At 32.9% G+C, this 18,669-nt stretch overlaps 1 protein-coding gene across 3 annotated transcripts in view; it reads right to left on the bottom strand.

Annotated features, from left to right (window-relative positions):
• WDR7 (WD repeat domain 7) overlaps positions 1-18,669 on the bottom strand; it is a 346,017-nt gene that overhangs the window by 142,906 nt on the left and 184,442 nt on the right. For all 3 annotated transcript variants that reach the window (XM_045790167.2, XM_045790166.2, XM_045790168.2), the window contains one exon: positions 435-656. In XM_045790167.2, the coding sequence (XP_045646123.1) occupies positions 435-656 (222 nt within the window). The remainder of the gene's footprint in view (positions 1-434; positions 657-18,669) is intronic.

Genomic DNA, 18,669 nt, shown 5'->3' on the forward strand with positions numbered 1-18,669 from the left:
GGCATTATAAAATATCCTTACCCTGTTATTAACATACCAACCACAGAATAAAAGGTAGCAGTACCACAAAAGCTCTTTGAACTCTGATTGTAACTAATCTGCCCCTACTCCTGACCTTTCAAACCATATTCAGGACATATTGCATAGTTTTATAGAAACCACTTTAGAAACTATGTTTGGGCTAAAATCTTGAACACAAAGATCAGAAATGTGTTTTTTAAGAAAAGCATTTTCAAGAAAACCATGTTTTAAATGTTAAAAAGAAGTCTGGGTAACTATAACCAAAGGGTGATGTACCAAACAGATTGTACTGCTTCCTGACTTCATGTCAACATTCTGTTGAAGCTAAAACTCAGAATACGTATTCTGAGGATTTGTTAACAAAAAATGTGTATTGAAACTAATAGATCAGCATTAGGAATTTTATAACTTACAGGTATGTCTGGCCAGTGAGTAGTTGGATCCACCACTAGTCAAGCCAAATCCCTCAGGAATTTGACTTGAGCTTCGAGGTCTGGTCAATAACTTAGGAGGTTCAATTTCAGCACCGAATTCAGCTCCTATTACTCCTAGTAAAACAATGGCAGTAGCTTGCTTCCGTCTTTCCTCATAAGATGTGGAAATCTTTTTCATTTGTGGGATACTTGACAAGCAACCTGAAAACCGAAACATAAGTTAAAATATCAATACATAAAAGACATATAATAATAAAAAAATTTCAAGATTACTCTTCCCAGAAAGAACAGTCTTTTCAACAAATGGCGCTGAGGTGACTGGTTACCCACCTGCAAAAGAATGAATTTGGCCTTCCACCTTTCACTACACAAAAAATCAACTCAAAATAGATTCACAGTACTAAATATAAGAGCCAAAACAAAATAACGTGCAGAAGAAAACAGAGAGCAGTACCTTCATGATCTTGGGGTAGGCAATGGTTTCTTAGATATGATACAAAAAGCACAAGTAATTTTAAAAATTTCCTTAATTGGATTTCAACAATATTACAAACTTTTACACTTAAAATGACAGAATCAAGAAAGTAAAAAGACAACACACAGACCCAAAGAAAATACTGTCAATTATATATCTATAAAGGATTATATCCAGAATATACGAGGAACTCTCACAACTCAATAATAAAAAAGTGCAACTTTTAAAATGGTAAACAATTTTAATGGATATTTGATATATGACGATATATGAATGGCCAATATGCTTAACATCAGTGGTCATTAGGAAAAATGTAAATCAAAACCATAATGAGATCCCACTTCACATCCACTAGAATGGCTACGATAAAAAGGATTATAAAATGTGCTGTCAAGTACGAACAGAAAATGATTCCATTGCTGGTAGAAATGTAAAAAGGTACAACTACTTTAGAAAACAGTTTGGCAGTTACTTATTCAGTTTGGCTTTCTATTTCTTCCTGAGTCATTTCTGATAGCTTGCAGTTTTAAAGGAATTACCTATTTAATCTGAGTTTTTTAATTTATTGGTGTGAGATTATTTGCAGTATTCTCTACGATGAAAATACTTCAAATGTATCATTGCTATGGATCCTTCTAAATAGTATTTTGCCTTCTCTAATATTACTTTTCATGCTTTTCTTGATCAGTTTTGCTAGAAATATATATTTTACTAGATTTTCAAAAAATACTTTGTTGGGGCACCTGGGTGGCTCAGTTGGTTGAGCATCTGACTCTCAGTTTCAGCACAGGTCATGATCTCAGGGTCATGAGACACAGGTCAGACTCCATACTCAGTGGGCAGTCTGCTTGAGATTCTCTCTCTGTCCACACCCTCCCACTTGCACACTCTTTCTCTAAAATTAAAAAAAAAAATTAAAAAAAAAAACCACTGGTTTTGATCTTATTTCATTTCTGTTTCACCAACTTCTGTTGTTATTTTTATTATTTCTCCTTCTACTTTATGTTTTCTTTCTATCAGTTCTTTTTGTTACTAGGTTTATTTATTTATTTATTTTTAAATAAACTCTACACCCAACAGGCTTGAACTCACAACCCGGAGATCAGGCGTCGCATGCTCCACCCACTGAGTCATCCGAGCACCCCTGTTTTGTTTCCAGGTTCTTAGGATAAACACAACTCACTTATTTTCATAACCTATTATGGTTTATGTTGCCAGTCACAGAGTTAACATCCATTTTCCTCACCTTAAATAACATAACTTCAATTTTAACTGAGTAGTGATATACTCACATCCTTTCAGGGTCCTTTCAAGAAATGGCAAAGCCATAGCCTAGCTCCTGGCTTTAAGCTTTACTAATGATACATTTTAAGTTCTCTTTAGCTCACAGGAGCCAAAAGCCTAGAAAGGAGCTAAGGGTTTCAGCCCAGATCATTTCTATTTTATTACTTGTCCACAGAGATATCTATCTTTCTGGAGACTAGTTATGTCTCTTTGGTTTTCTGTTTGTATATTTTATCCATCATGGCTATATATTTGGTACAGAGAAATTTAAAAAGTGAACTTCTGGAAACATTTTCATTGGAAGTCAGCTTTCTACTCTTTCTAGTCATCCATCCACCTTTTCTGGCCCCTTTCAGTACTTTGTCTCTATACTAATTAAATCAATATAGCAAATGGCCCTCAGAGCTCAGTATGCCAACTAAGAAATTAGCAGCGGGGACCTCTGAATGCTTTTAGATGTTTTGTTTTATTTTGTCTCTTCATTTACTTTGTCATTCTATACTAACTGGAGGTAAGGCAAGGGAATGACAACACAAGAGGCTTTAGGGGTACCACCAAATCAAGAGAGACTTTTGCAGGGCAAGCTGAAGACTTTTAACTTTTGGTTAATGGTAAGGTGTTGAATGATTTTGAATAAGGTGGTGATATCAGATTTATTCATTGTTAGGAAGATCATGATAGTGGCAGTAGGAAGGAAGATTTTGAGGTAAAACAAGACAAGTTCAGTATAACCAAAAGAAGACTCCTGCAAAGATCAGGTGAAAAACAGTAAGTACCAGTGGCGGCAGAAATTCATTCATTCCATCAGTTACTTGGTCTCAGTATAAGAACTGAAGATCTGGTGTGCTCATGGCATTATGCTAGACATGAAAAGAGATATCCTCTGAACTTAAAGCCTACTAAATAAGAATCAGAACTAGGTTACAGAATCAAGGAGAACATTATGAACTGAGAGAACAGTATGTTTAAGAACCTAAAGCATGAAATAATGTGTTGACTTCTATTTCAAGGAGAGGTAATTGGGTTGGAAGCCTATGAGCCAAGAGAAAGATAGAAAACAGGCAAGGGAGGCAGACAAGGCCAGACCACATATTGCACGGTAGATCCTATTCACATTTCAATTCTTACCCTATAAAAAATAGGAAGATACTCAAGGTAGGATTTAGGCCACAGAGTGATGTAATTAGATTTAGGGGTTCAGAAAGATATCGTAGAAATCGAAGTGAGACACTAAGATTGGTTTGGTCTTGGGATGTTAAAAAGGAGATGCAGAGAAGCACATTATCTTTAAGATCTATGGTGAGTCCTGGGTAAGTTGATGGAAACATTGCAGATTTTAGATGTCATGCCTTAAATTCTTCTAAAAATCTAAATTAAGTAAAACAATGAACAAAATTAACTAATCAAGACAAAATTAGAACAAAAAGTAAAATAGTAAAAATTTAGTAACAATTTTAGCAAAAGTTAACTAAAACAAGAGTAAAACAAAGCAAAAGAAACCCTTTCAAAGTAAGTAGGTAGGTATAGCCTTTCTAGAAGCTTAATTTAAAAAAAAACACCTAGAGCGCAAAGCTTTTTAGTATAAACTTTAAATTGCATTTATTTAGCTGTGCTGAAAGGCAGAATGGATGTGTGCAGGCAGACCTTGTTGAGCCTAAGAAAAGGAAATGACAGGATATTACAAAGAATTTAAGAGCTAGAAAGGAATAATTGTGTAAGAAAGTGGCATTAAAGGACTTAAAGGAAAAAAAACCTAGGAAAACTAAGATGGTAACATCTTAGAGTGATTACCATTTATTTGGAAAATAAGAAAAGTTTGGTTCAACTGAGTACAAAAAAAAAGATTTGTTGTTGCTGCTGTAGTTTCTTAACTTCTGCATAATTGTTAAAAAAAAAAAAAAGTTCTGAGGGGCGCCTGGGTGGCACAGCGGTTAAGCGTCTGCTTTTGGCTCAGGGCGTGATCCCGGCGTTATGGGATCGAGCCCCACATCAGGCTCCTTCGCTATGAGCCTGCTTCTTCCTCTCCCACTCCCCCTGCTTGTGTTCCCTCTCTCGCTGGCTGTCTGTCAAATAAATAAAAAATCTTAAAAAAAAAAAAAAAGTTCTGAAAATTTGCCATTAGTTTTCACTAGTGTATAGAAAAAGACAAAATCCAAAATGAGTCCACAGAGAATACACTGATCTTTAAAAATACTGTAATTCTTTCATATAAAATTTTAGTTATTCATTTCCCTAATTTATTTTTTTATAGTATATTTCAAACCACTTGCATGCTGCTTTACAAGGATATTCCTCCAATGTTAATAAAATTACTTTATCACTTCCAAGGTCATGATAAGTCATATTTCATGAATTCACATTTCTTACAAAAAGCCTCAATTAAAATGTTCAAAAACATTTAAGTAACATTCAGAAATACCTTCTAATCAGATATCACAGTATGCAGTTCTCTCCATGGTTTTGTTTCTAGTTTTTTAAAGGTAAAGAAACATTCGTAAGAGTCTTACTGCGTCCATGCAATGACAGATTCCAAGTATGCCGCTGATCTGTCATAGTTCTAATAACGAAGTGGGGGAGAAACCTAAGAGCTTAACCATACTAGGAAGGAACAAAATCAGTAACCACTGCCTCTGTGTGTAGGAGGATGAGAATGAACCCAAATTCTGGAGAAAGTGATATTTACCAGTTTGATAATCTGTATCTCTGTACATGCATTTAAAACCAACTTTGAGTACAAGAACACACGGGAGCGAAAGCTCTGCGCAACTGCATTTAGATTTATGCAGTATATATTTCACTCTTTCCCTAGTAGTCTTGAAACAGGAAGCAAGTCAAGCTCCCCTCCCCCCAGGTCTCAGCAAGAGCATGCTCCATAACAATAGTTCAAAGGAAAGCTCTATTCTGCACTTGCACTGATTGTTCTGTCAGCTGACCTCTGCAGAAGGGAATTGCTAACCGCTGCCTTGCTCCTTAGCTGACAAATGAGTGATCGCAGCTCCATCTATTTTCACTATGGCTGCCTCTAGCCCAGGTGCTCAGACAGAGAGCCCGGTGTGACATCTTAGATCAAGATGAATTGGCACAAACTCCTGATCCAAGATTGTTTTATACCATTTAATTTAGTTTCTTCCTCTGCTTGGATGAGCACAGCTCTGGTTATGGATTTCTATTCTAATGTACTGAAGCAGGCCCTGAAAGAAGCCAATGAAGCAGCTGCTGGAGCAAGGGACTGCAGGGATACTGATCAATAGGCAAGGCATTGACCCCAGCCATTCAGCCTGTGCAACGGCCACTGCTTGAAGGGGGAGGGGGGCCCAGAAGCACACATGGGCTGCTTCCAGTAGGAAATTAAACAACAGGGGCATTTGGAGAGCTCCGCCTCCGCCCCTGGTCCCCCACCTTCCCTATGTTCCTTTTGTTTAATTACCTCAATCTTGTCTTAACTCCCACTTCTCGGGAAGGAATTAAGACTTTATGGAAGTTTTAATAATGTACTTTAAAACAGCCCTTTGTAAATTTTATCCTGAAGCTAATAGAAAGAATCATAACAGGTGCTCTCTGCTAAATGGCCAAAATATGAAATCTTAATTAGCTGTCAAGCACATCACTTGGTGTAATTTAAAGTTTGGCATGTGCACAGGCTCATAAGAACACTGTCCAACTGGCTATTAATACTACTGATGCTGAAATTCTATGGTATGTAATTCTTATCAGTACTCAGATCTGAAAATATGTTAGCTCTTTGTTAATAAGGAAAGAAGAGCAAGAAAAAGGATCTCCTAGAGACACTGACTGATCAGTGATTGTATAAGGTACAGATACCCATTTCCTACTACTATTCCAACAGTAACATATAGCAATTTCTGATTCTTTAGTTTTTCAGATTTGAAAATATTTAAAATTATTGGCTTTGCCTGGGTTTGCTCTTAAATAATACAAGACACAGGCAATTAGCTGCAATGTTTTCCTATAAATAAAATGACAACCAAATGGGAGATTTTGAGATATTAAAAATAAAATAATTCTGTAAAAGTAGACCTTCCTACAGTTTCATTTGTCTCATGAAAATTTGGTATTTTTTCACAGAGACATGCCTCCATTTAATCATGCTAAAGGGTGACATGGAGATCCATTTTCTTGACAGGACGGTTGATCACCCTATCACAGTAAGAAAATTAATTCCTTCTACTAGCCCTGTGTGGAAAACAGAAGCTGCATGCAGTGGTAAAGGACATAAATGTTCTACATTTTAAGTTGCAAAGAGACCACTTGTTTCGTGTAAAAATAATAAGCTTCATTATGGGGTTTCTTTAAACGAAATATGAGCCTTTGATTTTTATTAAAACCACCATTTAATTCATACAGTGTTCCTCAAAAGTACATAATTGTCTTTAGATTTAGCATAATTGACTCTAGATTTACACGAGCAGGAGTAAACACTTTACTTACAGCTTAACTAGAACACAGGTAAAATATTTGAGAAGTTTAAGCTATTTAAAGGGCTGTGAGATATTGATTGCCTCATTTAAAAAGCAGTCAGAGAGTGCAACCAAGAGGTCAAGATAAATTTAACAGTTTGAAGCACTTTACTAAATAACTCTAAAGATCATGTTAATTGGCTTTGTGCAGTTCCAGGGTAAAATTAATTTTATCCTAGCTTACAATAAAAGGATTAAAAGACATATTAAGTTCTTCAGTTTTAACTGGAATAGGAATCAATGGATTTGAATTAAGGCTAACGGCGGTTTTATGAGAGATGGACTACCAGCAGATACTTTATATCTGCGATTAGCCATATACTGATGGAGCTCTGTTATTGTATTAGGTATTAAGCCTTAGAAAAGAAGATACTACCAATTTACTACTCTGAGGCTATAATGTAAGAACGGTGAGATTTGACCTGGAAAAACCGTTATCTAAAATTTGATTCTTTGTTTAGGATCGAGTATCAGAATGCTTTCCATAGATGACTTAACATACGTTTGATATTTAAAATTCTAGAACTAATGAAGTAATGTGTTTTAATTCAAGCGTAATTCATCTCACAATCATGACTATACTTAACACTGTATCACAAACATATCATTAGGGTTTTTTAAATCAAAACATTACATTCAGATTGGTTTAACATACTCATTTTATGCCAGAAATTTCTGCCATATGATAGAGTCGAAGTGACATGGGACAATGATATCAATGTTTTCTAAATTTGGTATAAATTTCAATATATTCTAAAACATCCCTTTAGAAATTCAGAAATATCTACCTATTCATGATAAATGAGAATAAAATTTTAAATGCTTTTCTTTACTCTTTCAGTGCTTAATAAATTTTAGAATTATATGTATAGAAAAATAAATTGCTGTTACTATGTACTGCCTCGGAGAGCAAAAAAAAAATTGTATTCAGTAAGGTATATCTTATATATTAATTAATAACTGACTTTGTAGGATTCTATTCGAATGATCAGAAAAGAATATGTTGCAGTATTTCACAGCAGAAAACTAAAGGGCAGCATATAGAGAACTATTTAAAATAATAAGTTGGATTAAGCTAGAAAACAGTCTCTATTATGGTTCTTTACAACTTTGTTTTATTTGCCATAAAGCATATTCGCTATACTAGGTTTTGATCAATTATTTTTTAAAAAAAACAAAGCAAATTTAATAAAGTGAACTTTGTTAATATTGGCAATTGAGGACAGAGAAATTTTCAGAATTAGGACATGATTTACTATTTACAAATTTTGCGAAAGTTAGAATAGTCTTATCATATGTATATTCAACGCTCTTACAAATGTTAGTCAATAAAACTACAAAAGATTTTTATTTTCAGACTGGTGAAATATTCTTCCAAAGTTTGATTTTTATCTACTTCTCTTTTCTCACCCCAAGGATACTTTTAATGTGATGGGGCATTATCAACTGATACTATGAAAACCACATAAGATTGTATATTAAGATGAGTTTACAATGATGGTGAAATATGTCCAATCAAATATTTTAATACATTTCTGAACATAAACAGAAGTATCTAAAAGAAACTAGATCTTCAAAAGCAAGCTGAGTTCAAATTGTTTTTAGATGTACTTTAAATAAAATGACTTCAACTGTCTATTATTGAAATTGATAAATGTGGTTTCCTAATGGAATATTAATTTATTTTTAAGATATGCCTTTTTAATAATCATTATACGGTGTTAATCAAATATACTGATTTTGCATACACATACACACATTATGAATGTATAATTATATAGACATAAAGTATATTATAGTCTTAGTGTGCCAAGACATTAACTTTTAAATCTAAGTGAGCTAGAACTGTATTTTTGAGATATCAAAATGTGTTGTCTATGTTTTAGAATCATAATGAGAAAAATGACCCTCAGCGGAGTTTCCACAGTGTAAACTGTTTCCACATATATTTGACCTGAACATTTTCTACACCTACTTGATATTCTTAGAGCTGCTTAAGACTGGTGAAGTACAATGCCATAAAGACGTCAACTTTTAACCAGATGGGTAACAGTAATCTTCCAAATAAGTTTTAACAATGGGAGGGGCGGTGATGGAATCTTTAAGCAAAAATCTTTTCATATTAATACATTATACATTTTGGAAATAACTTGTTTTTAAAAGAATTTAAAACACTATAGTATTCTACTAATTAAATTACAGTTATCCATTATATCCCAATTCTTAGTCAAATATTTTAAAGAAGAATTTGTTAAATGGGAACACAAAAAGGCATAGATTGGTGACAATCCAATGTGTGAAAAAAAACTCAGAGACTTCACTCTCTTGGTGGTGAAGCTGGGTTTCTTAAGCTCATAAGGAGAATCTGTGGTTCTACACCATTGTAAATGTAATGAAGTTCCTTTTCTTCAGCCAAGTGCTTTTATATGAATATTGCACACCATTTTCATTTATTGGCACATCTTAGAGCACTGCAAAACCTGCAATTTTCACATAATAAGGCAAATAAATTTCGATGATATGGAAAAAAGTTAAAACTATAGACGGTTATATGGCCAACATGTAAATTTCTGCCTGTGCACTGTAAGTAAATAAAATGTCCAAGTTTTCTGAATCTTCCAACCTACCTCTTTGGGAAAAAAAGATGAATTGATTAAAAATGACAATCATGGGGCACTTGAACATTTACTTACAAACTTTCACATTATTACCAAAGCAGGTGTACGTCCACATATTCATCTCTCTTACCAACACAGCCTTCCTCCATTGCATTAAAAACATTTTAGTTTACTTTTTGACCCATCTGTCAGTATTTTCCTCATACCTACTGGGGGTGAGGGATATGGAAGTTGCTCCCCAAATCTATGAGGTTTTCCCTGTTTTTTGTTGCTGCTACACTGTGTGTCCCGTCCCCCCTCCCTCCAGCAAAGCTGAAGTAAACAAACATGCTCTTCATTTGTATGTATGCACGATAGCCCCCTGCTGGAACACAACAGGGGCTGCAAACACATATCTCCCTCAGCAGCTGCTGCTGATTAAGCCATTTTAAAATAACGAGTCTTGTACATACATGTATTATGTGTATGTGCATTTGACAAAATACATCAAATCCATCTTCCACAAAATCAGACAAAAGCAAAATAAATGAACGCTCCAAAATGAATACTTTCTTTTTCAAAGGAAGGTTAAAATAATCACAATATTATTTGGGGGTATGTTGATTATTTTGATAAGTAGAAAGCTTAAGCTTTGAAAGCTACTTGTACTTTCAAGTAATTCTTGTAACAATTTCTTATTCTTCACACAGACAGGTTCTATATCCTTTTCCCCACAATCTCCATTATCTTATTTCCTCCCCCCTCCATTCTCTACCTAAACATCAAGTCAATTTGTTTTTACTTTTAGTGCAAACACTCTCAGTCTGAGAGAAAATTGAGATTCAAAAAATTCCAGAGATCTACGATACCTATGTAGTCAGAAATCTTGTAGTTAATAATTACCAAGAATAATGTTCAATTGTAGGTTCACTTTACCTTTCAAAGGTGAATCTGAGATAACATGTCAAGTTTTTAAAAACTACAAATTGTAACATTAAGAAGACCATTATTAGCCTTTTCACGAAGAAAGAAATATTTCAGAAACAGTGGTTAGTGGCTTATAAAGTTATAGACATCTGAAAACATGGCAAATCATTCTCATAAATTCTCATACAGTTAGTGTTCAGAAAAAGACACCTTCTGCAATGAGAGTCACCTATAAAAATACTGGAGTAGACATGATGTGTTTCTGTAAGAGATCAAATGGGACACATGAGACTTAATATTTGGGGCACTGTTAGGGTCTATTCTATGACCATTTCACACCTGTGCATTACAGCACAGTGAAAAACAGACTGTTACACCTGAGGTCATTGTTATTTATAAATGACAACCATTTATTAGATTGGCTTAAAAACTATTTTCACCAAGGTTAATTATCTTAATCAACTTGGTGATATAAAACAGACCAAAGGGGATAATTGCCTTGTTCTACTTTTGAGAAGTTAACAAGTACATCTGCTCATTTTTAAGAAATATCTGTAGTATTCATTCTTCTGAATTTTTATACATTTGGTCACAATAATGAAACAATGCCATGTAACCAAAAGTTACAATTTTTAAAGGTTTGCTTGTAGTAAATTGGAACCTCTAAGGTATTTCTTGCTTTTATTTTTCTTAGTAGATTATAATGTTATCTCTGATTTTGAAGAATGATCACCTTATATTTTTTTCCTTTTGTTTTCTTCACTATAGGTGAGTTGTTAAGTAGAAATAATGGAGCATAGTCAGGGGCAACGTAATTCCACTATTGTGGAAATTAATGGCCAGACCTTTGAAGTAATAGCAGATCTGGGAAAAGTTGTGGTGGTTAAGCCCAAAACGAAGTTTTATAGCGAAGATTTTAATAACACGGTTGACAACTAGCAGAAATACATAAGATTTATCTTTTTTATGCATCCTGTGAGTTATTAAAACTTGATATAGATTAACATATGGCACAATTCCTACGAACTAAACAAATAAAAAAAATTAAGGAAAAATATTTTTAAATTTACAGGAGAAATAATATAAGAAAAGAAATTTAAAAGGAGAAATAAAAAGGTCATAGACAACTTTGACTTTTAATTTACTAATCACATTAACAGATGACCAAGAAAGTAAAGCTTTGAAAAAGAAGAAGACAAGCAAAAGTAAACTAAGCATTTGTGCTAGAAGTCTAAAAGCCAATGACAAAATAAACCACAGCCTCAAACTATTAAGGGTACACCCAGTATTAGCCTAGAACCTATAGAAAAAGTAACCCATTTATACAGCCTAAGGAATATGCACATGGGTAAAAGACATTTTGGCCCATTTTTCAAAGAGCTTTCTAAGTAGCTCCAGAGAGCTTAAAGACATCAAAAGCTTGAATTTATTAGACAGCTAAACAGGATTGCCATTTCTGATCTTGTTACATGTTCAGGCTTTTATCATTTTTAAGTCACATGTAGAGAGAAGAATTATGTGCCTTTGAAATTATTATAGATGATTTTTAAATTATTTTACATTTCCTCATTTTATGAAGAAAATAACTAGTCTATCAAACTGACTGCAGTTGTTATTTGGCAAATTTCTTTTTCTCAGACCCTTTTTCTGGTTATATGATTTCTTCTCAAATAAGCATACATATATGGATATTAAAATTTACTAATATTCTCTTCCATGTAACTATTTCATATGATTTCCTATTAATTGGCTAATTCCATTTATAACTTGGATCTGAGTTGCCTATCTTATACATATCAAATCAAAACAGTCCTTGAGCCTTGAATTTTGCATAGTCCTTTCAGTGTTGAACCAAAGAAAGCTAAGTACATAACGCCTACAGATCCTGAAAATCAGTCATTGATTTGTTACTACTGTGGATTTGAAAAAGCTACTATACTCCTGAAATGAACACTAAAAGGAAAATTTAATATTTTAACCTGTATATGCATGTAGTCAGATATTCTGGTTTGTAGTATGTCACACTATTTTAAAAGACTGGTTTTTAAAAAATCTGTTTCTGCTACATGATAACATATAATCATTTCCTCAAAATTCTGCCTGATTAGCTCAAGTCTTTACGTTACTCAGGAGTTGCGAAGAAATAGTTTTATAACCCTATCTTGATTCATCTTTTATTAAGACTAGAGACATACTTTCATATGTAAAAACCTACAAAATACATGTGTATTGATGAAAGGTGTACCCATATATCCAGGATGGCTCTTACTGAACTGCTCTGAGACTTTTTGGCAGGAAAAAAAAAGGAGAATCAAATCAAGAGGCGACAGCCTTTACTGAGAACTCTTACCACCACGGCTCCCACAATAACACCAGTGTCAGTGTCATAACAGCACAGAAGGGTTGAACACAGGCAGATGAAAACAATCCTAAGCAAGAATTTAACACATGCTTATCATTTTTCTCAAAACGATTTCTCTTATTAGCAAAAGAAAAAACTGAATAATTTTTCTAATACTTTATCCAATGTTTTTAATTTCTACAAAACACTCAAATAATAAGAAACAGTGTTTACTTATGGTTAAAAAAAAAAAAAAACCTGTCCAAGGAAAAGCCTCCCCATTTAGAAAACAAAAAAACAGAAAAACCTGAAGTCCATCTTTGAAATAATCAAAAGAATATCAGGTCCATATAAATTCCACCTGCTTACTTGGGGTACTTCACATATGCACTGACACTCTACTTGTTATAATGACATAGTTATGTGTCCACTACAGTCACTTTCCAAATTCTTTCACAAAAAAAGATAAACCATTAAGAATTTAAAAGGAAAAGAACACACATCAGAAGTAAAGTGTGTAAAACATTTCCTGGGTCCAAGACTAGATGACTGTTAGGAAATTTTGGAATTTTAGAGGAAAAAAAGGGATCATAGATCCTTCGAACCAAACCAATATCCATATTTTATAGATAAGGAAGGTCAAGCAGGTTAAGTGTTCAAGTGACAAGGTGAAGGGCATGAAAGAGAGTGGGCACTCATAGCAACATCATCCCAGATCGATCTCTAGAATCCTCATTGGCCTATAAGTCAGCATATGTTGCACAGAAACTAGTTAATATTTGACGCCTACTCCAAGATGAATCTTTATTAGGTATCTCCAAATCCTGTATAATTAAAAATGTTTCTCAAAAAAAATAAAAGCAAACAAAATTTATAATTAGAAAAAAGTCTTTAAGTTTTGGTCTATAGTATCTAATAATGTTACATATATTTTCTACTGGGGCTATCCAGAACAAATATAAAAAATTGGGGGAGATATTCTATCAAGCATATGAAGTAACTAGTTTCAACTGGATTTCATGTGGAATATATATGTTTATATATATATACACACACACATATATATATAATGAAACATACAAAAAAATACAAAGTATTAAGCATAAACATTATTAGCATTCAGAGATCAAATAGCTAAAATAATGTATTATCCAACAGGATAATAAAATTGGGGGGGTGCCTGGGTGGCTCAGTCGTTAAGCGTCTGCCTTCGGCTCAGGTCATGATCCTAGGGTCCTGGGATCGAGCCCCACACTGGGCTCCCTGCTCAGCAGGAAGCCTGCTTCTCCCTCTCCCACTCCCCCTGCTTGTGTTCCTTCTCTCACTGTCTCTCTCTCTGTCAAATAAATAAATAAAAACCTTTAAAAAAATAAAATAAATAATAAAATAAAATTGGCATGTCATCCACAGAAACATCAACAATTTCCACAGAAGAGAAATTCTTCAAATACAATATATGAAGGAAAACACTCATTAAAAATAGAACTTTAAGTTTTAGTTACCTCTCTATAAGTCCCACTAAAGGTTACTGTCTACAATAAGCTCACATGCACAAAGGTTTTCCAAACTCATATACTGGACTCCAAATATTGCAAATAAATTCATGATCATTTCCGGAGTTCACGTCTTAATATCACAGAATAGCTTAGAGTCACCATAAGGGTTAAGACAATCATTTTCTACTGCATACTAGTGCTATTCTAAGCCGATAGTGTGTTTAAATCCACACCAATGAAATCAATACAGCACTGTTCTATTCAAGGTGAGACCAAATAAACCTGTCTGAAGCTTTGAGAAATAGGCTTTGCAGTATACTTTGAGTGCTAAATGCCTTTCAGTACAGAGATCTGTCATTAAATAATCATTAGCCATCATTCACTCTTCCTAAAAAGCTTAACATCTAAACTTGTTCAGCATCCACTAAAGCATTAGTATAGACTACCAAGTAAGTACTCATTAGCACTTAGGGATGTTTCAACCACTCTGTTTACCGGGCATTCTTATCAAAAATACCCCAAATATTAACACATAATTTGCCACTAGATTAGAGGGCAATTTATACAAATGATTAGTAAAAAGGACATTAACATAGTGATCAGTCTCTTTTGGATAACATGGCATAACTCACAGAGTTACAGTCAACTCTTTCTTGTCTGATCTATCTAAATAAAACCTGACGTCTTTCCTACCATTCAGCATCATATATAATTCAGCATCACATATAAGCCAAATAAAATCAAGTTAATCACAATAGAGAATTCATCAGAAAGTAATCTTGGCTTTGATCCTGAATGTATTTTAAAATAATGCTTCTTTTATCAATGCTATTCATGTCTCACTTTCAATATATGATCATCTCAGCTGCTGAATATCTACTATAATGCACTGTGCATTATTTTAGATATCAGTCAGTAGAGAGAGAAAATTCAGATACATTTACCTTCTATTACCTGAAAGATTAAGTAAATAATATAGAATGATCTGTATTTAGTAATGTTATTAGATCATATGCATAAATTTGACGATCAAGGTAATTTTCTCTGAACTTATCAGAAGTTAATTCTTGTATGCTATTACACTAATCCTCTCAACTTTAAGCTAATATTAATGAAGATGTCATTTCTGAAAGACATTAATTCATTCTTCATTTTTAAAAGCTCAAATAAAAATATATGGCCAGATACTTAGGATCTCATCTATAGTTTTACAACTTATCACTTTCAATTTTAATATAGATTTCAACCTAAATGAGAGTCATGATATTATGCGGACATTTTATTTAACTGGATGACATCTGATATTTTCCCAGGAGGATTTAGATAACTAAGTACAAAATAAAAGTATTCTTTTAGTTATTAGGTACTTTAAAATGCCAAATACACTGTCTGAATACAAACTGTAATATTTAGAAACTTTCTAGTATTCTAATTATCTTCTCATTTGATTTTTAATGTTTTCTTTTTATTTTTTTTATCAATACCCTAACATAAAGTTTTAATTGCTAAGGTATGAACAAATGCAATATTACTTAGATAGTTTGATAAATATAATATCACATTATATCCCAATTATAAAGCATTTTAAGGCTCAGAAGTTAAAAAAGGTAATATAAAATCAAATCTCATCACAGATGGTCAAATTTTCCCTTACATGCTGCACTGAGACACACTTTCAATATACTACTGAATATAAAATGGACATTCCTTTTCCCTGGTTAAGGTACATTAATAGTTATACCAAACAATCAAACAGCTAACTAAAAACAGAGTAACAGTCTACTAATTTTATAAAGGAGCAAGCTCTTTGGGAAAATGCAAGAAAAACAGTAAAATTAAAACTCACCTACTTATGTAAAAGTATAATGTGGAAGTAATAGGAGAAAAGGGGGATATCCAAAGTTAGCATGAATTTTGTGATTGTAAATTAGTCACACTTTCCTAGAAGAGCCTTGAGTCTCAAAGAATTTGAAAATAGTGTTTTGCAATAAATAAATAAAAACTCAAAGTTTTACAATTACCATAATTTGCCAGAAAATGCAGTATTTAAAAAAATGTATCATATATAAAATTAGCACCACTGAACTTGACTCTGATTTGGCCCTCCTTGTAACAGGTAAACTCTTTTAGAACCTCAAGTCAATTCTCATTTTTTCATCTACAAAACAATGCTGGCAAAGTCAGCAAGGCCTGACAAAATGCTTTCATTCCTTTCAGAATCTGTACCAAGAATCTCTTACTGCTAATCTCTTACCGACTAAGGAATCAATATTTCAACATACCATACTACCTTTCCGAAATTTTAAGTAGTAAGTTTTGCTTTTTTATCATCATTATTGCTTAATTAATTTAAAACAAAATAGACTTATTATCTTTACAATTAAATTTAGCCTTTTTTTTAAAGGTAAAAATAAGAAAAGGAGTTTATTTGCCCTTCATACCAATACAACTGTTTTGTATATACTAAACAACTACATTATGAAAAAGAAACAAAATGTTGTTTTCAAGTAATTCATGCCTTTAAAGATATGTTGGATTAACCGTTAATACAAAAACATGATCAATAAAAGCAATTCATTCTTGACTCTCAAATCTCACTGGGTATAGGTGAAACTTCAATAAAACCAGTACTCTTCTGGATTTTACATTTTGAAGCATGATTACTATTTTATTGAAAAGTATACAGGAGTAACAGACTATTTTAAATTACAGTCATCTTGAAACTAAGTTGCAACTTATCCTGATTCTTCATGAATAGACTAGGTTCTTATTGGAAATCAATTGGAAGGCAGGTAAAATTAGATAGCCATGGTTACCAGAATATCAATAAGAGATACAGCAATATCCAATTCTAACTCTGATGCCAAAATAAAAAGATACTAAAATAAAAAAAGACATTTTCTGCAAGAAAATATTTAAGATGCAGAATATATTTTCAATGCCATTATATAGAACCTGAAATACACAATAATGAAAAAAATTATTTTTCATTATTTCCTTCAAAATTATCTAAATTGATTTTATTTTATATTTGTCATTTGAATGTTCTAAAAACATAACAAAACAAAACAAAAAAACTGTACTAAATTGTAAGGATATAAAATAGGCACTTTAAGCTTTATCACATTTCAAATATTTAATTCATTAGACATTAGGTAAATGAGAAGATTTTTTCAAAAAATGTACTGAATCTGCTATGCTGAATTTAAGAGTTGACTGTAGACAATTAAGAAACAAAAAATAGGAAAAAAAAGAAACAAAAAATAGAGTTCATCACAAACATATCTAAATACATTGCACACAGATCCAGAAAAGTCAAACTTAAACATAAGCATTACTTGTGAAATAGCTTCAAAACACATTATACGGGTAAACTTACATTTTTAAATTATTAAATCAGTAGATCAAAAGCTTCACGTTAAAAAATAAAGTCTACAGAGTTCCAAGGTATATAAACATAAAAGATGACGACAGTAAAGTGCTTCTGAAAACCGTTTTAGTTTTGCTTCTGAATTTTTCATTATTGGTTAATGCATATTTATATGCAAACTGTCTCGTACTTTCTATACAACTGAATCTAGTAAGGCTTTTGTTTTAAAAAGGCATAACTATGAAATTATAAAATATACTAATATATTAATAATCCATCTCATTTATTCCTTAAATATCAATTTCTAAAAAGAAATGTACATACCTAAGAAGTATAATAATCACTGAAATATTTTTGGTATGAAAGTACTGAAAGCATCTGACAGTGTAACCGTTGCTGTAATGTAACAGTTTACATTACACACTTGAGGCTATTAAGCATGCATTCCTTATCCTAATTAAATGTTCAAAATGGCTAGATTTAATTTTCATAAGAGAGACAAATCGATATGATACTTGTTTTTCTTAAAGCATTTTTCAAAATCCCTAAACCTATACACCCTGCTCTTTCCTAAAATGACAAATACAGAAAATCAGTAGCTTCTTGAAAAACAGTCTTGTTCAGAAATGAAAGGCCAATACTATATTAAAGGAAAAAAAAATGAAACCACAAATAAGTAACAGAGTTACAGGCCCCACTGTATCGTAGAAGCTCAATACTGGACTGTTCTGCTGCTGGAGGAACTCCAGAGAGAGTTAACCTGGTGTGATAAAAGACTTGACAAAGCAATTCTGACTGTGTAGCAATGCTAAGTTGTGGACTAATACAAGAACAGGGGGCCCAATCGCTGTCTTTCACCACACGCAATTTACACATGGCTTTATCAATAGCCCTAGTGCTGAATACAGAACACACTCTATTTGGCTTTCAGTCAATTAAGCTTTAAGCTGTCAGCAAACAAGACTTTTAAGTTAATTTTGAATCACCACGAATCAAGTTGAAGGTTGTGAAAGGGCAGCTCACACGCCGGCATGAAAAAAGGCAGTTTAATTGCCTCTGAATAGCTATTATATGCTGCAATTGGCCTATTGAATCTTAGATGATCTATTTATTTATCAAAGTGCAACCATCAAAGATTAGTGAAAGAGTGAATAATAAGAAGTATATATTGCCTATTTTGCATAAGCAATTGATGTGTTCGCAAAGGTATGAAGAAAATCAAATTTGAAACACATTTTCTAATGTA

This window comes from Ursus americanus, chromosome 19, assembly GCF_024610735.1.
Source record: "Ursus americanus isolate L20-20 chromosome 19, mUrsAme1.1.p, whole genome shotgun sequence".
NCBI lineage: Eukaryota > Metazoa > Chordata > Mammalia > Carnivora > Ursidae > Ursus > Ursus americanus.